The 25,192-nt window shown below is 37.0% G+C and overlaps 1 protein-coding gene across 6 annotated transcripts in view; it reads right to left on the reverse strand.

Annotated features, from left to right (window-relative positions):
- Positions 1 to 729: 729 nt before the first annotated feature.
- The window catches only part of FER (FER tyrosine kinase), a 170,206-nt gene continuing 145,743 nt past the window's right edge, over positions 730 to 25,192 (reverse strand). For all 6 annotated transcript variants that reach the window (XM_032097494.1, XM_032097495.1, XM_032097493.1 and 3 more), the window contains 3 exons: positions 16,184 to 16,338; positions 12,315 to 12,437; positions 730 to 8,652 (listed from right to left, as the gene is read on the reverse strand). In XM_032097494.1, the coding sequence (XP_031953385.1) occupies positions 8,510 to 8,652; positions 12,315 to 12,437; positions 16,184 to 16,338 (421 nt within the window). In that variant the 3' untranslated portion in view covers positions 730 to 8,509. The remainder of the gene's footprint in view (positions 8,653 to 12,314; positions 12,438 to 16,183; positions 16,339 to 25,192) is intronic.

Here is a 25,192-nt window from a genome sequence, read left to right on the forward strand (position 1 = left end):
AGGGGACAAGCTTTGGACTTACACCTCATCCATTCATGATTATTGGGAGATGGCGGGGAAAACGCCTCAAAGAGTTTGTAAAAGGGAACAACTGTATTCTGTTAGGAAAAAATCGACACAGGTACCTCAGTCCCACTTAGGAACCTGAGCTGTAAATTGCTTTCTTTGCTATAAACTCCTTCTTCAGTCAGGCACCAAGTCTTGCAAATCACAGTGCTGTACCAGTGTGCAGAGTGCTTAACAACACCATGTAAGGTGCAGGTACCCAAAATCCTGTCTTTCTACCTGGTTTTGGGCCTTCAGAGAAGGTGCATCTGCAGCAGGGAGTGCTAGGTAGTGGAAGAAGTTCTTCAAATAGAGGTATTCATACTTTATGTTACCCACAAGATCTCAAAATGTTAGTTTATATTTTTTAAGGCATAATAATGTTCTCATAACAAAGTTCTCAGCCCGTTTCACATTTCCTTTCCCTTCTGTCCAAGGTTACTCCTTGCTTCAATATCTTCTGACATGCAAACAATAAACAAAAGTAATGCAAAACTGGGAGGATCATACAGATATTATCACCAGAAATTTCCAAAAGAATCAAATAAAATTGGGGATCCCCCACTGTGTGAAATAGAGAATTATGGATTTTGTCTATTCCTATGTTACTAGAGTTGGTCTTCCACTTGATTACAGAAGCAAATGAGAAAAACAACTTGTAAATATCAAATAAAATGAGACAGCTTGATACAAACATTTTACATTTATTGGAAGAGTACAGTAAAAAGGGGACTGCAGACTCATTAGTGGTAACTAGTCCAAAGGAGAAGACACAGGACTGTTTAAAAAAGGTCTGCAGTTTACGAGAAAACTGAAAATCTGTTATATAACAGCCCAGGAAAATAAAAAGTTAGCTTGAGTTCTAAAGTGTAACTTTAAAGTATATAAAAATTGGCAAATAAATAAAGTTAAAATGCAGATCTATTTAAAATTATAAAGGACCAACAACTGGCAACTGTATAACATACTTATCATTTTCAAACTTAATTAAAAGCCAGATAAACTCACAAATGTTGTTTCTTTTCTTTTTTATTTTATTTTACATGTATACTTAGGGAAGAAGCACCCATTTCCAGTGTTATGTATTATCGATCTGTTCCACAAATATATTATTTTTAAACAACAAAGAGCATAAAAGGTGCTTTACCTGATATTAGACTTGCTGGTGCATATTTTGGCACAAAATTGAGACTTGAGTAGATACCTAAAGACATCTGCAAATGGTATCTGTGCCCACTCAAGGCAGCTGGTGTCAATTCTTGCTTCTGACGGCAGGTCAGTGGTGTGAATTTCCCACCTTCCCCAACACCCCTGCTCCGTCTCCAGCTGCCAACAGTTACACATAGGAAAAGCAACACATGCAGTTTTAAAAACAGCAGTCCTACAACCCCAGCCCAAATTTCATCCCCAAAAGTCACTTGAACACGTATGTAACTATTCAGTCCTTTAACAGAAGGTACAAGGCGGGTGTTTTAATGTTGGCTTTCACGCCCCAAAATTTCTCTATAGGAGTCTGCCTGCCTTTTGTGTCCTGTGTGATGAGCCTATATCATGGGGTTTTCCCTATCACGTTTTCAGCGTTTTAGTGAAAATTAGGTGGGAAGCTTGGTGGAAAAACAAGTTAGCTTGTGATTTACGGGTAATGGTACAATTAACCATGGAAACAGACATGTTAAGCCGTATCAATTTAGACCCAGTGCAAGATCAGTTCCCTGTACACAACAATAATGCATACCTTCTGGAATTGGAGGTCTCAGCACTTCATACTGGGGGGGGGGTGTATAATTACCACTATAAGTAAATGTTGCATGACACAGTGAATTCAAAATTTTGAAAGCAAAATGATGAGAATTAACACTATCTGAAAAGGTCTGTTAAGAAGAAGGAAATTCACAACAAGGCTTAGGTGGAATTAAGTCACTGCTGTTGATTTTGAAGACACTGTTCTAATTTGGCCTGATAGCAAAATGTCAAGGAGCGTATTTAGCTTTATAATTCGCCCTGTGTGGAGCAGGATGTTCTGCACTGTACACTAGGCAGTCAAGAATGTGGTTTCTCTGATGTATTTTATGATGTGGACAACTCATAATATAGCTAGGATATGCAACTTCATTAAAAATGTGATTTGAACAATGTGCTTCACCTTGATTCACAGTTACTTCCATTTTCATACAAACACATTGCCCTAGGTGTAACATCACTACAGTATTTCTGAGTTGAACAAAAGCAGGAGTGTATTTGGACTTTTCTGTCACCAGAATAACATTTTTTGGTAAGTGAAAGGGCGCCACCTGTGGTACACGGAGCCTTCAGAATTAGGAAGTATTTGGGAGATGCAACAGTACAGATTATTACAGCAGAGCTCAGCTGGAAGTGTAAGCTTACTGCAGCCCTCTTTAGAGAGCAGAAAGATTCTTTGAGAATTGAGCCAACAGCTCAGAGTTAAGTCATTAACATATCAGTAATCCAAGAATTTTACATTGCTACTTGCATTAACAATTATGGAATTCTTCATATGTTGAGAAAGACTGAGCTGACTGAAAAGAGTACTGTGCATCTTTTTTTTAGTAATGGAAAGTTCTGGCTCATACTTTCAACATCTGTAATGTAGAAGGAATCACTGATCTGATTTTTCTTTTAAAAAGCCTAATTGCCTTATATTGATGAAAAGTTTCAATGGCTGGCTTGCCTACTGTATTAAAACTTAAATTAAGTACTTATCTACAAACACTTTCATTTCTAAAACTAGATGATGGTTCCAAATAGTAGTAATTCAGGATTTTTTCCAAGCATTCTCTGCTCAATGTGAATCCTAGGTTATCATACTGGTTCAGAGGATGTATTTATCTATAAACACAAAACCAATTAACTCAAGTTGTATTTACAAAGCATTTCATTCTGGGAGATGGAGGAAGAAAGAATCTAGTTCATGGCTCTTCTATGTTTTCAATTTATGACCTCAGTCAACTCTATCTGAGGGTTTTATTTATCCATTTTTTGTAAGTATGCCTAACAGTTTTTCATTTGGAGAAGGCATATGGATCTGAGCTCTCTAAATGAACTACCCTCCCATAACTACAATCTCAAACAGCTGCAAAACAACAATGCTTGTAGCTAGTGACCTGATTAGTCTTTTATCTCACAAACCACCCCCCCAACTAAACCATCTGAAAATTCTAATTTAATTCCTGCCTAGATGATGCCTGAGAAAATGGTGCTCTGAAACCATAATACAGCCAATAATATACAACTGCCTGAAAAAGAAACAACTCTTGAGTTAACATCCAAGTTCTATACCTGGACATATGTTCCAGTTGAAATTTTGTATCAAAGAGAAGGGGACATAATGGTAACTAAGGGTTGTTGGTGGAGGTAGCATTCCTGGGAGAGAACAGTAAACACATCTTTCTGTTTTATAGAGTAGTTGTAAGGCTGAAATACAGAAATTGCTTTTGCTTATTTGACAGAGAAGCAAAATCAAGTTGGATTCTAGGGTTAAAGCTGTGAAAATTTAAAGTCAGAAGCTTCCAGCTCCTATTCTATTTGGTACTTATTATAATGAACACAATGACTCTGCTAAGTGAATGTGAAAATACACAAAAATGTTGGAGCTACCAGGCAGATCTTGCTGGACTTTTCAATGAGAGAATCTTCCCTTCTTTGATCTAAAAGTAAAGTCGGGTATTAATAACATACTAATAGGCAATTCTGCAATGCATGTAGGAGCTGGAAATCGCAATTCAGTACCACTTTGAGTACAGAAGTGGTAGCAATACTTGACTGTTCATAATGTGGCAACTGAAAGGATTCTTCCATTTCAACTTGGAGCTTTCCACCTTTAAACTTTATTTATAATGGGAAGCTTTCCACCTTTAAACTTAAGCTACCCCAGGGAAGAGCAACTCTTAAAAAATCTTGATAGGCTCCTCAGTTTGATTCACTTTCCTAGTAAGTTGTTACTAATGATTAAGGACTGCTTTTTTGTTTTGTTTTTCAGTAAATCTGCAGAAGGAAACTGGAAGAAAGCATTTTTAATTGAGCTGATATTTCAAATTTACCAGATCTCTTAAAAACTCATGGTTGTTTGGAACTTCAGGAATACTGGACTTGCCCTTTACCTTCTAATTACTAATTGAAGTAATTGCTGGAAGTGAAGGACTGCATGAAAACCATTCTAAGAAGAAAAAATGCATAACTTCGCTGCTAGCAGGGGTATTGTTCCCTGACCTGCCTAGGAAGAATGCTTCCAACAATATCTGAAGTCCTTTTGTGGTTTAGGGGGAAAAAAAATTAATTGGTAAACTCTTCCTTGAACTGCAAACTACTTAATGCTTAGCCATAAAAATGTTACAAATCCAAGTGCACTGGCTAACAAATATTTCTACTGCCTACAAACAGGGCAGCTGTTACAGAAAGTGGACTCTTTCAGCTTCTTCCCCTTTATTTAATGTTTATAATGAGTTATTGTTTGTGACAATCAATTATTTTCAGAACTGTTGCTTTTGAATACCATGTTTGATGACACTATTTACACACTAGGTTAGGTCTTAAAATATTGCACTCTCTCACGTCTGTGAGTAGCACTGACATTTAGAGGATATAACAGCAAAAATACTGGAAACAGGGCCAGTATTTAATCACTGTTAATATTTGTGCAGCAGCACATCTGGGAAAATTGGAGGGGAGACATTTTTAAATGCTTCTGAGACTTGGTTACTCCATAACCTTGGAAAAATGTGGGGTTTTCTTCTTTTTTTTATTATCTTTACAATGGCTGCAAAAAGGGTAACAAAATAGTTATAAAGAGGTAAAAAATGGGTAACTTCATAGTGAGTTTTAATGATGTGCTTGTAGGATTAAAGTAAGCCTAACAGGTGGTCAAAGACATGGATGAAAAAGTACTTAAGTATGAATAATCTAATATTTCCTTAACCTGTTTTGTCTTTCCTGTCACTAAGAATGGGCTTTACCAGCTGCAGTTCTTACTGATGGCCTTCTGGTGATGCACTCCTCAATAACAATTTCCAAAAAAGTTTTGGGCAACTCTGCAAAAAGGCATATTGTTGTTAAGAAGAAATGCAATTTAACTGTAGTTGATAAATGAGAAGCTAATTTACTGGTTTTCACAGAAACTAAAGAAAATGCACATTTCAAAGATAATGCCTTAGTGGGATGCTAACTCTACAACACCACCTTTTGCTGAAGCAAGGTTTGTTTTCAGATAAGATACTTTTCACTATTTTACATTCCATAAAATAAAGAAGCTTAGGAAACCTTATGATTTCACTGATGACTGGACTTGGAAGCTAGTATGTGATTATTTTCTACTAAAAACAAACTAAAGATGCTTTTTTTGCTGTCAAAGCAATTTTCTTAAAATAATGAATGCAATTCCTAGGAAAAACATGAAATTAAGAGATAACCGGTTGAATTCCATCTCATGTTACAAGCTGAGGATAACAGTATTTAGAGTTTCCCATGTTTAACAGTGTAAAATAATTCAGGTTTCCCTCGGGGTGCCAGTGTAACAACCTAACCTGAAATCCATACTTGCAAAAGAGACTTAATTTTAACTTCTTTGTTAAGTTCTCTATGGCAAACATGGTACATCAGCCAAATGACCAGGATCTGGCTAACCTGGTAAGATTAACCTGACAAGATTAAGTCATCAAAAGGCCATGCAGAGAAGATATTGCAGCTTTGCTCCTTGAGTGCCATGTCTTTCTTTCAAATTTCATGGTATGGCAGGCTTGGTTGTGAATGCTCCTGTGAGAAGCCTACAGTATCTATAGGTATGGATTCCACTTCCTAAGTTGAATACTTTCAGCAATTGCAAGTCAGACACGATGAACAAGTTCTGCCACAAACTGTTAAATTAATGACATGAAAAGTTTAAATAATTTAAAAGACATGTACCTGTGTTGACATTTATTCTATACCTATAAAGCCATTCTGGTATTCTCCCAAAGTATTACTAGTTTTGAACTGAACTGATGCCTACATCAGGAACAGTAACAGATTTTCCGAAAGCTGTAGAAATCCCCTGTTTTAAAAAGACTTTAAATAGAACTGTGGTACATATTTGTGGAGGTTAACTATTTCAGAAAAAAATGTTAGTACTGTTTGTATCCTTCTGCAAGAGTCTGGATGGTGCTTGGTTAATCTATGACAAATAAAACAGTATTTTATTTTATCAGAATAAAGCAGTATTTCTTTGCTGTCAAGAGGGCATATGGCAAAGAAATAGTCCACCTCTCTAACAGAAGAATATTAACTCTCCAAAAAAGCTATGAATGCTGACACTGTTATCCTTACTTGCAGACTTTAGGGATGCATACATAAGGAAACGCAGTTGGATGAATCTTGGATTTTCCCAAATGACTGTGAAACATTCCTTAAATCTTAGTACACTTGCACTTGCATTAGCATACTAGCAAATTAAGGCACAGACTCTGTGTGCTACTTAGAAGCATACAAACTAACAAGAATGTTTCCTATTGCTCTTGAAAAATATCTCTGGGCTGCTTGAAGTACAGAACTAAGTAAATATATCCAGTACACTTATAATGAAGTTTTCATTTATGCCACCAAGTTTTCCAAGCACTACACTTTCATGGGTATGTGTATATATATGCTTCCTTATCTCCAAGAAAAAAATCACTTAACAAAATGCAAGAAGCACTCACCATTCCTTACACCTGGATATTGACAGTACCTCCCAAATACAGGTGATGTGCCCCCACACAACCATTCACTGTTGTAGCTGGACACTAATTCCTATGTAACAGACAAATTCTTCTAGTCTACACTTATTTTGGTCACACATAGCCCTAAACCACCACTCAGCACTACGGCAAATATACTTTAGAGAGCAAAAGATGTTGTGGACAATAGAAAAGCCACTCTAACAGAAATAAAAATGTAATGTAGCCACTGACTTAACTACATCTCAATCCCACTGTAACACTAAAATATAAGGCTAATTAACATTCCAGATGCTGTGTTACTTACAATCCCTGTTTCTTACTTGCATTAGCAGCAACTGGTATCCCTTGATCTGAACATTTTAGTAAATTGCTAGAAATATTTTAAGCACCTTAATGCTGGAACTCAGACAGGGATACTGTAACTTGTTCCTATTTCTATGTAGAGCCCTAGAAAACAATTCCAGCTGCAAAGAGGACCCAGAGTCAAAGTAACAAATGGTGCATTTCCTCCTGCCCCTATCTAGTAAGTTTTTATTCTTTCTGGCTTTTTTTTTTTTAATATATATTTATATGTATATATATACAAACACAAGGTTTATATTCTTGGTACATTTAAACCTTGTTTATCCCCAGTCTTTTGATATTTGATTGCAATTATCTAAGAAAAATAGGTTAGTATTTCTACTCTGCTGTTCCCTGTCAGAGGCTTTAAACATACTTCTTTCCTTTTGGTTGTTTGAACAACTTCCTCATGCCACACAGAAGTAGCATTTTCCTTCGGACACTATGCATGGAATGTTCTTTTGTTCAGAATAAACTTTTGCATGCTCCAGCTGCATTCTGAGAATTTTTACCAATTCAGGAAAAAAACAGGATCAAAAGCAAATATAGCAATACATCCTTTAGCTCCTCTAAGATCAATGATATTTGTTATCTGCGGCAATCATTAATAAACCTTTTTTTCTTGGCCTACTACTTTTAGGTATTCTTTGGAAGGCAGATAGTTTGCAGTATTTCTCAGCATGTGCAGTCAAGACTTTATATTGGTCTTTTTTTCTAATAAACATAGGTCACTGTAAAAGAAATTATTACTGAATTCTGCAGGCATAAAAAAAGGGCATGATTTAAGTAGATCACATAAAAAATCAGAAGTATTTCAATAAATGCACAAATAATTCAGCTACAAAAAAAAAATCTGGATTTTTCCATTCAGTAAGCATGTTTGCATCCAGAATCTGACTGACTTTCATGTTTAAAACAAAGTATCACCTAAATATATCAGTTGCAGAAAGAATTAAAAAAAACCCCAAACTTCTAGTTGAAATACTTGTTAAAACAGTCTTCAGTTTTAAGGTCAACATGTATGACAATCCCCACATTAAATTAATATGTTGACATACAGGACAGGGATAGCAGAGTGAGAGCACAGCTTAAAGTAGAATACCTCTGAAAAATGTTCACTAGCAGTTATTTGCTGTAAAACAGATAGAAGCCACTGTCCCTTAAATTTGTAGTATGTGCTTTCCTATGTACATGTAACCTAAATTACAGTACTACTGTGAATAGATATATAGCATTTCGCAGTATATATCTTTAATGCAGGTGTAGACACCATTCAAGATGGTACACCACTTAATTTCAAAGTAATCCTAGAAGAATATTGCAAATAATGCTGTATAAATGCATAGTGTTTGAGGGAAAAAATTACTTCACTGGAAAATAAAGTCCCAGACATTGAGTTTGGCACTTCTTCATCACTATGTCACTTTCTTTTTGATTGAAGACAGCTCTTTCTGAATCTCACTGAATTTTGGCCGGTTTTCTGGTTTGTAGTCCCAGCATCTCTGCATTATTTTATGTATTTCTTCCGGACATTTTTGTGGTGCAGACATTCGGTAGCCTGGTACACAGAATAAGTAGGGAAAACTTTTAGTACTGAAAACTTATGCATATTGACAAATCTAAAAAGAGCAAAGTTAAAGACCATTTCATTAAAAAAGACCTTCAAGGCAATGTGAGGAACATCTTCAATACATAACCTATAGATGAGAGATAATTATAAACTAATTAAAGCTCTGGTACCAGTGATATTTAAGTTGGGCATGCTAAATGGTCAGTTTGCTCCTCATCCCTAATAGCAGCAACATGCACAGATTTGTTTCCTGCATCTTAGGAAGTTGCTACCCTCTGGTTTTCAGTTGTTACCTTTCCTCGCTGCAGTAAGAAAATTGGTAACAAAAATTAAGATGGGAGTAAATTTCTTTGCTCTTTTTGAAGATGTACCAACTTTTATTCTCACGTTTCTTCCCTTTTTTGGCTCCTTAAAGAAGTCCCTCCCCATTTGCACTTCAGTAATTTTTCCTTCCTCTGTTTTCTTAACTTTTGTATCTTTCCATCTTATCTCAACTCTCTTTCTCTTCTGGTTTGCTTAGATAGGCAGTGACTTCCACACCTCTCTGCTGCCATCAGCCAAAGGAGTTCTCTGACTTGGCAGTGAGCAGGAAAATGGACAATCAGTTAAGTAAATTAGCAGCTAATCATTCAAAAGTCACAGGTAAGTGGATATTCAGGCATGTCATCAATACCCTGGACCACAGAGGTGTACTCATATCAATGAAGACAATTTCCCAACAAGTAGGAAGTTGGGAAAAACGCCAGGAGGATTCTATGTATGAACAAGGAGCTCCTGGACAAAATCAAACACAAAATCAGGTAATGGGAGGAATACAGAAACTCTGTCTGAGCCTCCAGGGATGAAGCTAAGAAAGACAAAGCCCAGATGGGATTGAATCTGGTCAGGGGTATCAAAGACAACGAGCAGGGCTTCTCTAGGTACACAGGGGACTAAAGGAAGGCTCGAAAAAATGTGTGCCCACTGCTGAATGAGGCACTGAGCAACTCAGCAACACAGGAAATGGAGAAGGCTGAGATACTGAATGCTTTCTCAGTCTCAGCCTCTACTAGCAAGACCAGCCTTCAGGAATCCCGGGCTCCAGGGATCAGTGGGAAAGGCTGGAATGAGGAAGATGTACCCTTGGTGGAAGAGGACCTGATCAGGGAATACTCAAGCACACTGGACTTATTTAAGTTCACGGGCCCTGATGCACCCGTGAGTACTGAGAGAACAGCCTGATGTCACTGCCACACAATTCCCAATAATCTTTCATACATCATTGTGACTACTGGGAGAAGTACCTGAGGACAGGAGTACAGCAAATGTCACTCCTATCTTCAAGTCAGAGCACCCAGGGCTGGTCAACATCACCTTGAAGGTGACGGAGCAGCTGATGCTGGAAACAATTTCCAGGCACCTCAAGGACGAGAAAGTCATCAGGAATAAGCATGTAGAAAGTCAGCATGGATTCACTAAGAGCAAGTCATGCTTGACCAATATGAGAAACTTCTTCAGTGAGATGAGTGGCCTGGTATATGAGGGGATTTCACTGTAAAATCCTCACAAAGACGCCTTTGAATTATGGGATGGATTACCAGACAGGGAGGTGGATTGAAAACCGGCTGAACAGTGAGCCCTGACGGGAGGTGATGAGTGGTACAAAGTCTGAGTGAAGCTCCAGGGTCAGTACTGGGTCCAATCCTGTGTCACATCATCACCATTAATGCTCCGGATCATGGGGCAGCTGCGCTCCCAGCGAGGTTGCTGGTGACACTGAGCTGTGAGGAGGGGTTGATACACCAGAGGGTCGTGGTGCCATCCAGAGGGACCCCGACAGGCTGGAGAAAGGGGCTGACAGGAACCTCAAGCAGTTCAGCATGGGAAGAGCCAAGTCCTGCAGCCAGGGAGGAACAACCCCAGACACCAGCACGGGCTGGGAATGCACAGCTGGGAAGCAGTTTGTCAGGAAAGGCCCTGGGGCTCCTGGTGAGCACCAAGGGTTGAACATGCATCAGCAATGAGCTCTTCCAGCAAAGAATGCTAATGGCAGATTGGGCTGCACTAGAAGGAATGTTGCAGCAGTTTGAGGGAGATCATCTGCCTCCTCTGTTCAGTATTGGCTGAGGCACATCTGGAGTGCTGGGTCCAGTTCTGGGCTCCCCAGTACAAGACGGACACAGGCACAATGGAGACAGTCTCATGAAGGGTCACCAAGATGATGGAGACACCAAAGCATCTCTCCTATGAGGAAATGCTGAGTGAGCTGAAGCAGCTCATCCCGGAGAGGAGAAAGCTCAGGAGGATCTCAGCAAGTATAAAAACACCTGCAGGGAGGGTGCAAAGAGGACGGGGTCCAGGCTCTTCCCATGCCCAGTGGCAGGACACACAGGTGATGAGCACCCACTGAAACATGGGAAATTCCTCCTGAGCATCAGGAAACACCTTTTCCTTGCAAGGGTGACTGAGTACAGGTTGCCCAGAGAGGTGGTGGCATCTTCATTCATTGAGATAAGCAAAAGCTTATCTCAAAAAGGTGTGATCCTTCTTGAGCTGGGTGGTTGGATCAGATGACATTCAGAGGTCCCTGCACACCTCAGCCATTCTTTGACTCTGTGATTCCACGAATTGTCTACCACATGTAGCTCTGAGCAAATGACAGGCAGTGCACAGTGATGTGCATTGGCACACAGGACTCTACAGCTAAATGCAGCTCTGTGACTCCAGACCCACTGCACAGGTCTCTGTATCTCTCTTTCTAGAGAATAGCGCAGTGACACCGACCTCTTAAAACAGGTAAATCTGAGAAATAATTTTGCTTTTTTTATACTGCATGCATCTGCTCTAGGAATGGGATGAATGCATGTAACTTCAAACAAGAATGGTTTGGACTCTAGGACTTGATTTGGCCTTTAAGGAGAAACTTTAATATCACCTAGAGTGCTTATAAAACTATAACAAACACTGACAATGCGTGTAAATCAGCAAACCAGGGCTTTTTTGTTTGCTTGTTGTTTGTTTTGTTTTAAATAATTTAGAAGTTTTACTAGCTTAGAACCAATTTATAAATTATACAGTAGTACTATGTAGGGAAGGAACAGTTCTGAAATGCCACTAAAGACGATGAAAATAAATCAAAAGTCCTGGAATCCTGCTTACAGTTATTCGCTATTTTAAGTAAAAGCCTTTCGATTATTTTGTAAAAGAGAAATGCAGCTTGTAATGCTCACCTAGCTTACCATTCTCCACTATAATTGCTAAATCCTTCTATGAAATGATTTAATAAAGAAGATGGAATGATACAGATTTTTTTTCTGGCAGTTTAGAATATTTATACCTGCATTAGCATAATCTTAAATAATTCATTCTGTTCAAGCTTCTGCTTTGCACAGCAGTAAATCTCTCCTTTCCATCTCACCTGTTAGTTCTGCAACAACGAAAGTCAGCATGCTGTCTTCCAACCTTTAAGTTAACGGTCAATGTATTCCTTTTTTTTTTCAAAAGGCCTAAATACCACCCTACTCCTCCCACAGAGCTAGATTCAGCCTCTTAGAAAACATTGTATTATTTTTGCTAAAGTTGCTACAAAGCTCGTATGTTATTTCTTTGCTATTTTATACTGTATCCTTACAATTTATCCAGCATTTCTTTCGCACCCTATGAATAATTACCTTTCTCAACTTGCTCTCGTGCTTGTTGGTTGGTCATTCCAGGGTATGGGCATACTCCTAAACTAAAGGTCTCCCACAAAAGGATTCCAAAGCTCCATACATCACTCTCAGATGTGTATCTCCCTAAGAAAAGGAAAGCAAACCCTCAGCTTAACATAAAAAAAAAAAATATTTCAGATAATTATGGCCAAAGATTTCCTGTAAAGGTAAAAGTGTTATATAGGCAAGCTTCAGGCAAAACAAAGCTGCAGCTTCTAATACATTCTACAGACTACACAGTCTCCAGTATTTCAAAGACTGAACAAATCATATTAAAGCCAATACCTTGGAACAACAGAAGCTAACCTTAGGTGTTACTATTATACACAGACCATGCCACACCACTCATGCAAGTTAAGAATTTCTTTCCTTCTTAACATACAAAAACATTTCTCTTTCAATATAAAAGGACAGAAAAATGTCAGGACTTCCCCTCTCATTTACAAGCACTCTCAATTTAAAATATTCTTTAAAAAAATCACCTTTCCCCGTTCTCTATTTTAGGATGGCAGTGTTTATTCTGAGAGGAGCTACCACCAACACTGTTTGTAAACGTGAAGCAGGCCTGGTTCTTATGCTTTGAGAAACTGATCTCTGAAAATCAAAGTATGGCTGGACCCTGAAGAACTGATGCACCCAACCAATTTAAGAAAAAAAAAAAAAAAGGTTCCATTGCCTCCAACTATGCTTCAGAGATAGCAAAATAGATAATTGATAAATAATTGAATTCTAAGCCTCTTTGTGTAACGATAGCTTTCTATTACAGTAAAAGGAGTCATTTTGGAGGAGATATTTCTATTGTCCCTGATAGATTCACATCAGAAAGTTAAGACTCCTAGCCTTTTGCAGGAAAAACAGTGAAAATGTTACCTTAAAAATCCATTTTCGACATTACTTTCAACGTTTCTCATGACCGTTCTTCTTTGTTCCATACTATTACTTTGTATTTATGTGTCTTTATTCTTTAAAAACATCACTTGTGAATGCATTGTTTGTTTACCTCTAATCATCAAACAAACCAAACTAAGCCACTTCTGACTAAGAAAAAAAGGAAAATACATGTAAATTATAGTGACAGTTGATGACAGTGACAACTGTTCTGACGTCAGAAAATTCAGTTTACTCTTAGACTAAATATCACTTCCAGCTGTGCTGTGTTAGCTTGCATGCCTCATAGTTGGCAATTATGGATATTCACGATGCTCTTTGGAGTAAGATTAGTTTTCTTGTCTGTGTATCAACTCCCCACAGTTTGGCATCCAGTAATTTAACACTTTTCACTGAAAGCATTCAGCAGATACAAGATAGGTGATTAGCTGTTTGTTTTAAAGAAAGTACAGCTCTGTACAGTTAATTATATTTTCTGCTATTATGTTATCTGAGGGGAGAAAAAAAAGATCTGTTTAGAAAAAAACCCCAAGTCCTCCCCACATTACTATTAACATCACAAATAACTCACAATGTTGTAGTGATAAAATACATGTACTAGACGTGTTTTAATTTTGAAAGATTGGGAAGTAAAAATACCCTATACTTCTCCTAATATGTGCTGGTTTTGGTGGGATGGAATTAATTTTATTCAGTGTCAGGTACAGGGATGTGTTCTGGATTTGTTCTGAATACAGAGTTGATAACACAAAGATGTTTTTATTGTTGCTGAGCAGGGATTGCACAGAGCCCAGGCCTTTCCTGCTTTTCACATGGCCATGCTGGTGAGGACACTGGGGCTGCCTGGGAGACTGGGAGGGGACACAGCTGGAACAGGTGACCCCAACTGCCCAAAGGGATATTCCAGATCTTGTGACATCAGGCTCAGTGTATAAAGTGTGGGGGAAGAAGGAGGAAAGGGGGGACATTTGGAGTGATGGGGTTCGTCCTCCCAAGTCACCACAATGGTGTGGAATGGCACTGAACAATACCCACAGAACCAAAGGTTCCATTGCTCAAAAACGCCAGTGCCATCTGAATTTTGCTTACAACTTCTGACACAATGCCCTAACCACTCCACTTGCTCTCATCTGGTTTATAGCCTTCACAACTTGTGTTTTTTCTTAATTTAAAATACTTTAGTGACTACTCTTAATTTGTTACACACAGTGACTTCAGCAGAGACTAAACCAGAACTTCTTTGTAGCTTCTTAAGCACATTAGAACTCATGTAATGGCCAGATGATCCTATTCCTCATTTTCGTCCAACCTTTGAATCTTGATATTAAAGACTGACAGGGCTAGTGGTTACCAGCTAGTTTTGAAATACTGCAGGTTTAGTTTTATTTCATTTTGATATCTTACATACCTCCAGTCTTACCCACACAAATCAATGCAATTCTTACAACCTTATTATTAGAATGGAAAACAATAAAACATAATCCAGTTAGTTTGACTCATCTCTTTAAAGGGAGTGGAAAAAAATATCCTTCAAAAATACACAGAAACCTTTTATAACATTTTGAAAGTTGAGTATTAAGACTGCTGAACATATTAACAGATGTTTGAGAGAGCTTATTTCTCAGACACTACAGAAAACGACTTATAGCTGCTTGAATATGGATGTGCTTTAGGAAACACAAAATAAGTAGATGTTAATCAACAATCCCCTCTTCTCCTGTACTGTGCAGAAAAAAAAGACTCAGCAGAACAAAGTGAAGGTGTTGTCACAAGAGTCTGTTTCTTGCTAAATATAGCCGACTGGACCACATACAGTTACAAGGACAGGTTTTCATAATATATCAAAACCACTGTATGCATTTCCAAAATAACAAAAATAAAAACCCGAAACACCTTTTACAGTGGATCAAACACCCAAAAGGGCAAAGCTGTGAATGCTGGCAACACTAACATCTCTTAGAATAATTGGTAATACAGGATCAATTACTGTAACTAAATTTACTGTCAGCCTTTTAAAGGGAAGATCTGCTTCACTGTGTCATGTCATTAGCTGCTGCAAAAGTGCTAATGAGAGGAAGCTTTCTGCTATCAATCATAACTCACAAACTTATGATTTCCAATGCATGATTTCCAAAAAAAGGCTTTAAGAGATGGCAGAAATATTTATAGACACTTCAAATGAAGAATTTAAAAATATTTTATTCTATGTACTCAACTAAAGAACTGGTTGAGAGAAGTACATTCAAAACATGCTATCATCTATTAAATGTGCAGCTCCCTCACAGCCCACTTTACCTAGAAGAACTTATTTTTCTAGTTTCATATAAGCAAAAAAGGCTAAGTACAGCAGCTTCTGTTTCTATTCTGGAACTATTATTCATGTAGCGTGGATCACCTCCCTCAGTGATATATAATGACTTTTTATCCCCAATACAACAGCCTAGTGATACACAAAAATGCAGGTAAAAGAAAAAAGAAAATAAAAACTGCAGTTAAAAAAAAAAACAAAAAAAACAGTGACTACATTTTTCACCAATGCAATGAGTTATCTAACACAGTGTTCTAGTACATTAACATTTTCTACTGTTTTCAATGAGAGGCCATAAATATGCAGAACTTGCTATTCATTTTGCTAACGATCATAATTTAGATGACTGACAAGGCTATCCACAAGAATGAGTCAGCAACAGAACCAAAGCACTCTGCTATTCCTGCAAAATAGCAATTCTGATGTTGCTGCCTTATTCTTTTTCAAAGGCAAAACTGTGGTTTTTACATAAATCAGACAGAAATATTAAAATTATTTTAAACATAATTATTTTGAACAGGGGAAAAGCAATATTGTATGTATATACACTCGAATATTGTGGCTCTGAGGCTTTATACTGTACTTTGGATTTTTTTTTTTTTTTTTGGTCAAGAAAATCCAGTTATGTCCTTACCATAGTTCAGAGCTTCTGGAGCAGTCCACTTGATAGGAATCTGCTTTAGGCCTGATGATGAGTACACACCATCGTCCTCTTGCCGGGACATCCCAAAATCGCTTATTTTCAAAATGTTGCTTTCACCTACCAAGCAGTTCCTTGCAGCCAGGTCTCTAATTAAAAAAAGAAATAAACACCGACATTTTTACAGGTTTTAAAGTACTTGGAAATCATTCAAACTGACTGAGCCCCTCAGCCAAGATGGTGGTGCCTCTCAGAGGCTTATTTACAAAAGGGTAAAAAAACACTTCACAGCAGTTGTCGGGAAACAGAAGCGAGGGAAGGGGAAGAAACGTCAGAAATAATCCTATGAAAAAGTTAGGGGAGGAGATGCTGGAAATGCTCCAAGATTCCCCTGCAGTCCACAGAGAGGAGCCACAGTGGAGCAGGGGAGGAGTGTGAGGTGGAAGGAGAAGCACAGAGGAGCTGTTATGGACTGACCAGAATCTCCATTCCCACTCACACTTCAGAGGAGGAGGTGAAGGATTCCAGAGTGAAGGAGTGCCTCAGAAGAAGGGAAGGGGAAAAGGTATTTCAGTCTTATTTCTCACCATCCAACTTTATTTTAATTTGCAATACATTACATTCACGTTAAAAACAAATTCAGTCTGTTTTGCTATGATGGCAATTGGTAGGTGATTTCCTTGTCTTTATCTTGACCTACAAGTTCTTCTGTCTTATTTACCTCCCTGTCCTGTTGAGAGGGGGAGTGAGAAAGTATCTGCATGGGTGTCTGGCAGCCAGGCAAAGTTAACTCATCACAACTGCCCTCAGTGGTCACAGAAATAAACCACAGATTAATGAATCAGATCCTATGTAAAATGAAACAGAATTTGAAGAAATGTCCTGAAATGTGTTCAGGATGTGTTTCAGTGAGAAACCTGAGAAATGGCTTCATCTTCTCTCTGCCTGTTAGAGTTTCTATTAAAAGTTAAAAGTTACTCAGCACAGAAAAGGAATTTTGTTTCAGTGATGGATGAGAAGCTCAGAAAGTCAACTCCCTCCCTTCATCTCAAACTTCTTTTTCTTTTTTAGATTAGGAGACATCATGCGGTAACACTTGACAGAAGACCTACTGTGGCTTCTCTAGATGCTAATAATATATTATAAACATACTATACGTATATTAACGAGGGTCCTTGGCCACCCCGGGGAACACAAACCAACCAATGGGAAATGGGACTGACCAGGGGCAGGGAAATCCCGTGCCTCCCCCCCAGGGCCCATCTCCCAGGACTCCATGGCAGGGGAGGAGACCCCAACAAATAATATATTATAAACATACTATACGTATATTAAATGTCAGTGTTCTACAGCTTATTAAAATACAACATAATAAAATACATAGTATTATTCCCATCATTATAAAATAGAAGAAATTTTTAAATGGGGAGATATGTTTAAGCAAGGGGATTAATTCTATACCATTAGGAGCATCATGGGCAAAATATTTTAAAACTAAACTTGCTGTGTTTTTGTTTAGCTTAAATAGCTAATATGCCCACAAATGGCTTGCCTTGCATGAATATTCCAGAAAAACTACATTAACTTTGATGTTTTGAATTGGAGCTGTAGCATAGTTTTGAAGTGAATCCCCTGAGCACTTAATGCACATTCATTGGTTTTTGAAGAATGAATTTGGTGCATGCAAACTACATTGCTCTTGGAAGAAACTAACTTAGAATTCTGCCCATGATTTGCACAAAATTTGTTTCTACAGCTACAGAATTTTGTTTCTATGGAATTTTTTTCTACAGCTAATGCAGAAAGAAAGGTCTGAACCAGTGGCAAACAGCTTCTAACATTACCCATGATGGGGACATTAATGACAAAGGACTGAACTATATTTAACCCAAAGTAAAAGTCTAGAGCCATATTTAAGGATGCTGAAGCTCATACATCCACTTTGATCAGCTCATCCATATTGATACTGGGCTATGTTATTCGATATGTAGACAGAGCCTAGGTATCACCCTAAATATTATAACTTGATTTAAGAATTTTAACATATTTGACTCACACAACTTTTCTGCCACTAAGAACATTTATAGTTCTAGAGCTTGAGTGATATAAATGAAGTTATTCTTGTGGTTTGAGAAGATGAACCACTAAAAAACAAATCTGAACTCACAGGCACCAGATGAAGATGTGCACAAATGCATAAAATAGCTCAGTCTGCACTGTGTTATGTAGTTTGATGTTAGCATGTGGTATTGTTATATACAGCTATATTGGTTAAAGCAAGTAAGCTGCAAAACAAAATCAAATTGTTATTGCTTATACTCAAGTGTGCAATAAGTATCGCCACAGAACCTCAAGAATTTATGGCTTAGGTTCCAATCATACTTCAGTAATTAGTTTTTTTATTGTTTTACTCAATATAGTCTAGATTTTGCAACTGATACACATAAGGAGTGGAAAAAGTAATGAGGTTGTACCTCAAAGAAAATTTACAGTTAACTGAAATCACAGGCATCTCCCCACCTGAAGTCTGACCTAGTATTTGAACATCTTGAGTCAGTTTAAGAAAAACCTATATACTGAGCTGCCTCAGGTTTATTCCTCCTGCATAAGTCTGATTATTAGGGGAAGCAGATTGTAAATAATATGCACAGTATGGTGCTTATAAACAAAGACTACACTCAGTTTGCATAATTTTTGTCAGTTTTGTATTTATGACTTTTCTTTTTCATTCAGAATCATCTAGAGAAAAAGCTTTTCATCCCTACTGAAAATTGACTAAAACACTTCCATGAAAATCAACTGGTATTTGTGGAAGTTGGTAAAGATTGTGACACTCTGTTCAGGATATATGTAAATTAATGCTACAAAGAGCAAATAAAATGTTGGCACATTATGAGTCTCACTGTATTAATACCTTTTTCTGTTTTTAGCTAAAACTCTCCCATTTTTGATGCTATAAGACTCTGTATTACTTTCAATACATCATTTGTGTTAATAAAGTCTTGTGAGCACTTCATATATTTACTTCCGACACAAATTTGCCTTTCTCCATCTTCATGTATATTATAGGCGCTTTCCCACACTTATTTAGAAAACACTTTAGATGTGATACTTTCATTCCTCAGGCATACAAGTGTCCCAAAATTAGATTATCTTGTTAATATTTCTACTGTCAGTGTACATGTTTCATGTCCTCAGTGATTTGTTGCTTAATTTTACAGATGATTTTTATACATATTTGCATGCTTAAAAGCATTTTTAAAAACAGTTACACTGAAAGCTATAGGTACCTCAACTTTTCGGATTTTTTTTACTATTATTCCGAGGGTTTGGTTAAGATTTTTCTGTATTTTTCAAATAAATTCTTCACTGTTTCTTATTATGTCTGACAGCTTCCTTTAAAAGGATGTTCTTATTTTTCAGTCTAGACACAAGAGAAAACACCAAAGATGCTTTTGGTCAATGTGATTTATTACAGAATTTATAGCCAGAATCTGGAAACAAAATGGCATCAGCAACTATTACTCCCATTGCTTTAAAATAATAAATCATGACATTCATTTTATTCCAGTTTCCATGATTCTAATTAATTTCTATTTTCTACAGATATGAGTTCTAGTATAATAGTGTTAAGGGGCTTATAAAGACCCTTTACTTCCTAACCTTTCATATGAAATACACACAATGGAGTTTCACCTCATATGTAAGATAAACAACATGAGTTAGGGGAAACATGAAAATGTAAATACAGAGGTCTGGTGACCAAAATTAACTGTGAGAAGTCAATATTAAAGATAACATCAGTGTTAAATATTTATAGTAAATCACGACTCTTTCTACATGGACATTAAAAAACCAAACCAAATCAAACAAGTAAACAATAAACCCCTGAAAAACAATGACAAAACCCCCACACACCAACCCCTAAACAAAAAACTGCACCAAAATCAACTACATTCTATTTGTCCTCTTCCCCCTGAAGAACCAGTATGGTCTATTTGCTTTCTCTTCCTTCTCCCTAATGTTCCCTAGAGCCAACATCCTGAATAAAAAGAGAGACAATTGCATAAAATTAGGTGTATCTGTTTGGAATTTTCTTTTTTTCTCATAAAGCATTTGTTATTTAAAGCAGTAATTCCACAAAATCAGTATTTATCCTTAACACAGTAAGCAAGAAAATATTCTTTATTTATATTGTGAAAGATCTACAAATTGGGCACAAATTACATTGAGGTGCTACAGAGGAAGTTCCTTAGCAAAAGAAAAACTGATTCTCACTATTTAATAACAATATTACGTAAGTTCCTAGTACTGCTGGAAACAAAGTGCCTTCCCCCCAGCTACTAACAAGTAAGAACTAGTATGTAATTTGGAAATTACCTTTTTAAGCACTGCTCTGCAGCCCCTATAAATACAAACAGGACATCTCCTAGGGATCTCTAATATGGTTTGAATATGCTGAAACTGTAAGAGAGAGTTTGTAGGACTTCTGCTAAAAATTCAACAGCCAGTTAAAGGAGGAAGTGGAGGCAATTTCTCTGTGCTGGGAGTTGTTACCACCTGGATTCACATCTGTCAGTCAGGATGTAAACCTACTAAACCTTTCTCTAAGGACATTCTTACACTCCCTCCACACTCCAAAGGAACTACAGAGCAACTACTACCTAGCATTGGAATGGAATTCCGTGAGTCAAAGCAAATCAAAACGAGAGTGAACTCCCCATTACTAAATCAGCAGCACAGACTGCCTCACTGAACTAATTAGTTATTTTATATTCCATCCCTGGATCGTGCAGTTAAAATACTCTTAGGTGATAAAAGCAAGTAATTAATTAGTGAACAGGACCATTTTATCTCCTCTGCACGTTAAATTCAATGAAAATAGTCTACTACCTAAACACAACAAAAAGGGGAGGGAAGTGGAACTACAAGATAAATTACTGGGGTTTTTGTGGACTGTAAGATACTACCCTAACCTTCAAACACCTGATGTAATTTTTCAGTGGTGCCCAAATCAAAACACACATATTTCAGAACTTTCTTGATATGCGTATGCAAATTTTGCTATATGTGGAGAGTACAACAAATAATATGTGCCTAGTAACAGACTGGGAAAATATTAGAGGGTCAGAAGAAGACCCTTTCATGTGTTCTGTGTTTTCTTTCCCCTTTTTACTTTGATTTAATTGTTTCTTCACATTATTTTAGCTATTATGAACACCAATGGACCCATATTAACTACAATGCTAATAGTTTCTCTCAGTTCCTCATATAATGCAAGCCCATCTTCATCTCCACAGTTGAACAGTGCAGGCAAACCAGAGAAACTCCAAGTTGGATGCAGTAGTGATTTCTCAATAATGTCAGGTGCTCTGCTTGCTATCCACAGTTTTGGATATTGCTCAGTTCTTCTTAACTATAAAATAAGCAACTATTCCCACCTCACAGCATTAGTGACATTCAATTACTCTTTCTAAAGCACTTTTCAGTTTTCAGATGAAGGACTTTAAATTTTTGCAAAAGGAACTCAAAAGATAAAAAGTAACAAAACAACCCCCACAAAATTGTATTCAGTAGCTGAACACGACTGCCAACTTATTGTCTGCCATCCAGATATGACTCAAGGGACTGTACAGATCTACTGACACATTAGGAAACTTTTATCTTGAGTTTTATTTTGGTAGGCTACTGTGTGCCCTTTATTTTCCTAGCAGGGCAAGTTTTCTGTACCAGCAATTTTGAAAGAGATAAAGAAGGCAATAGTAGACAATGAGCATTTTCTGAGAAGAATCAAAGCAGTAGACTATGAAGATGGAAATGAAGCAATAAATTGCTGCATCATCTATTCCTCCCTCTTTTTCCTATTTCAGAGGTTGTCTTCACAATGCCTGCTCCTGGAACAGAAACATTCCCATCAGCAGCATCTAAATGGTTTTTATCTGCATTGTTTCTCAACTGTTTTAGAACTTAATAGTTATTACTTGTATTCTTCTGAACAGTTATTTTGATGAAAATGGCATCATAGTCATTTTAGTCTATAATAGTCCTCTATGCATTGACATCCCTGTAGATTTTTATAACCCATTTTTCCTGTGCACTGCTGATTACATGTAATATGCTGAACAAAATGTCTAATTATTCTTTTTCCCCCCCTTGTGCTGTATCTTGAAACAAAGGTTTGCAATCCAATTTCTTCTGCGTGCCCATTTTAATGAAAAACTAAGGGTCTGGACAGTCATTGGAGAGGAAGATAGGCAACTTCATGAGGAACCTACAATATTAGAGCAACTGGAAAATGAAAAATACCTTCTGGAAATCCTTAATGACAGGACAGACAGAGGAATAACACCTCTGCTGGGTTCCAGGCAACCATTCCTAAGCTCTTGGGTTTTGACAGAAACATTACAGGACATAAACACGGGTACATTTAAGAAACGTGTAACATTCTTAATAGTCCTGAAAAATCTCTTTGATATAATGGAATTATAGGGGAAATTAAGTGTCCAAAAAATAATTATCCAAGATGTACCAGAACACAAGTTTACATTTTGTGCTTGATAAAATTACAGTGGACTTAAGTCACAATGTGTTCCATTTCCATAACAAGTCACACAAGTAGACTGTATTACTCATAGGAAGAAAAATACCATTTTCAAGAAGAAATTTTCACTGTAATATTCACAGAGGCAACTAAAATGAAATACTAGAGCACACACTTGTGCTAACAAGTGCATTTTTATTGTAATATCATGGCTTTATTCAACGTGTGTGGTAACGTAAGACTTGTTACGAGTGTCCACCTTTTTTAGACCAGGAGGATCCCTCAATTTAGTCCTTAATTCTGAATTTAGCTTTGAATTAATCTCTTCCTTATTCTATTCTATAGTATAATGTCAAAATGTAATTGATTTATCTGTACAGAAGCATTAAATATTCATTTAACTTGTTTACAAAACTGGAAACATCTGAAGAGGCAGACCAGATATAGTCAAAGACCATATTCCCTTGTCTGTTATATACCAGTAATAGAAAAGCCTGCATGCTGGATTTAAAGAAAATGCCTAAAGCAGAGTTGCTTCTATTGCTGACTTCCTGATGATTAAGGTTTTTAGAAAATAAACTATTGATTCTATTAAACAAAGCATTTCCTAGTGTTAATATCATAATGTATTACGTTCAAATTACTAATAATGCAAAGCAGAGCATAAGAAATTGAAAACCACTGCAAGTGCCCAAGGAACCAAGAAATTCAAAAGCATAGTTATTAACATGGGTCACTTTCCCCCCCACCTTTTTCACTAGAATTAAATCAAATAGCACAATAATATGGTATTTGCAGGGTTTTTCAAGTCCTCCTAGTGAAAAAGGAAGAATTTCAAAGTCTTTCTGTCTTCTCAGGCTAGATTTAAGTATTTGCTACAGGTGAATATCAAAGTTCATCTGAGGCAGGTAGCAACTCTACTGCTTTTTCAGCAGCCAGCACCAATAATGTGGTATTCAGCAGCTGTAGTTGAACTTACCTCTACATGCATTTCAATCACTTAAATTTACTTTTGCTCCTACAGCAGACAGGAATGGATTAAGAGTTTCGAAGTAACAGATAAGCACGGACTGACATTCATGACTTTTCAGTAGAAAAGTAGTTTATAGGAACTAGACCCTCAAATACTTTATTAATAAAGGTAAAAAAAAAGTAAAGGTAATAATCAGGCCACAGAGAAATGAACCATCCAGCCTAATAAAGGTAAAAGACACTACATATTCATGAAAATAGTACAGAAGTAGTAAGAGAGAAACCAAATAAATTGTCTGATTAGAAATCAGGAGGAAAAGAAAGCAGAGACATAGCAGAATCAAGTAGTGCTAGACAAGAGGATTGTGTTGCAGTCCTAAGATGAGTGGCTAGAAAGTGTAAAAAAAAAACCTCCTGAATTTTTAAGAGACAGTCACAAAGAAAGCCAAGAGCAAAGAGAGAAAAGTCAGCCACATTTTAAGGCAATTATTTCTCTGGGGATGTTTCCTGTTTAGGGAGGAAATAATTTAAATGGATGGCCCAGGTAGCATATGCCAGCTAAGCACTCTTAGCAATGGAAACCATTTACAAAGATATACAGTAATAGTCCACAAATTCATAATTTTCCAATCAGAGAAAAAAATTCTAATTTGTACCTGACAGTATCTCTCTACCTTTCATAAAAGATTACCAACAAATGCTTAGTGCCATCTTGAAATATTTTAATATTTTAAAAATAGTCTGTTTTGTCACTATAATAAAAAAACCTTAAAATGAATGAAAATGAAGATGAGTAATCATTTACTAATTGTCCTAGACAGCTAAGTAAAATTTGCAGTTAGTTTACAGAAATACGAAAGAAATTTCATGTGACTAATACATTGTACAGGATTATATATAGAAATTTAGAGGAATAAAATTACCTATTCATTTCCTGTCAATTAAGATAGGAAATAATTGAACATCTGTCCTGGTTTTTGTTGCTATTAATTAAAATCCACAATACTTTTCCTACTCAAAAATAAAACTTATATGTGGAAGAAAATATTTTGCCCTTTTTTCATCACAAGAAAAAGCAGAAAGTGAGGAAATTTTGATGGAATTACGGTGAGGCACCCAAAGTATGAGATGTTGAAGAAAAAAAGATGACAGTGCTGATTAAGGATCATGATTACATCTCATATTGATAGCAGAAGATGGGACAGGACTTCAACTTTTGGGAACTGGATGAACTCGCATGTTAACTCACATGTTCACCATGGTAAAATTTCACAGCTGGGATGAGTCAAGGAACAGATGTTAATAAGGCCAGGGGCTCCAAGTTCATCACCTACTTAACTCTATCCTTTTTCTTCTATTAAAACCTTACGCTATCCCATGAAGTCATCTGTTACAAGAATGTCCTTCCTCTGGAAAATCCAGACTTCTATGTTTAGAAACAGCCCCTCTACCTCTGGTTGCTCTCTGCAGAAGCATGTTCACTCAGGTAG

The sequence above is a fragment of the Corvus moneduloides genome, chromosome Z (assembly GCF_009650955.1).
Source record: "Corvus moneduloides isolate bCorMon1 chromosome Z, bCorMon1.pri, whole genome shotgun sequence".
Classification (NCBI taxonomy): domain Eukaryota; kingdom Metazoa; phylum Chordata; class Aves; order Passeriformes; family Corvidae; genus Corvus; species Corvus moneduloides.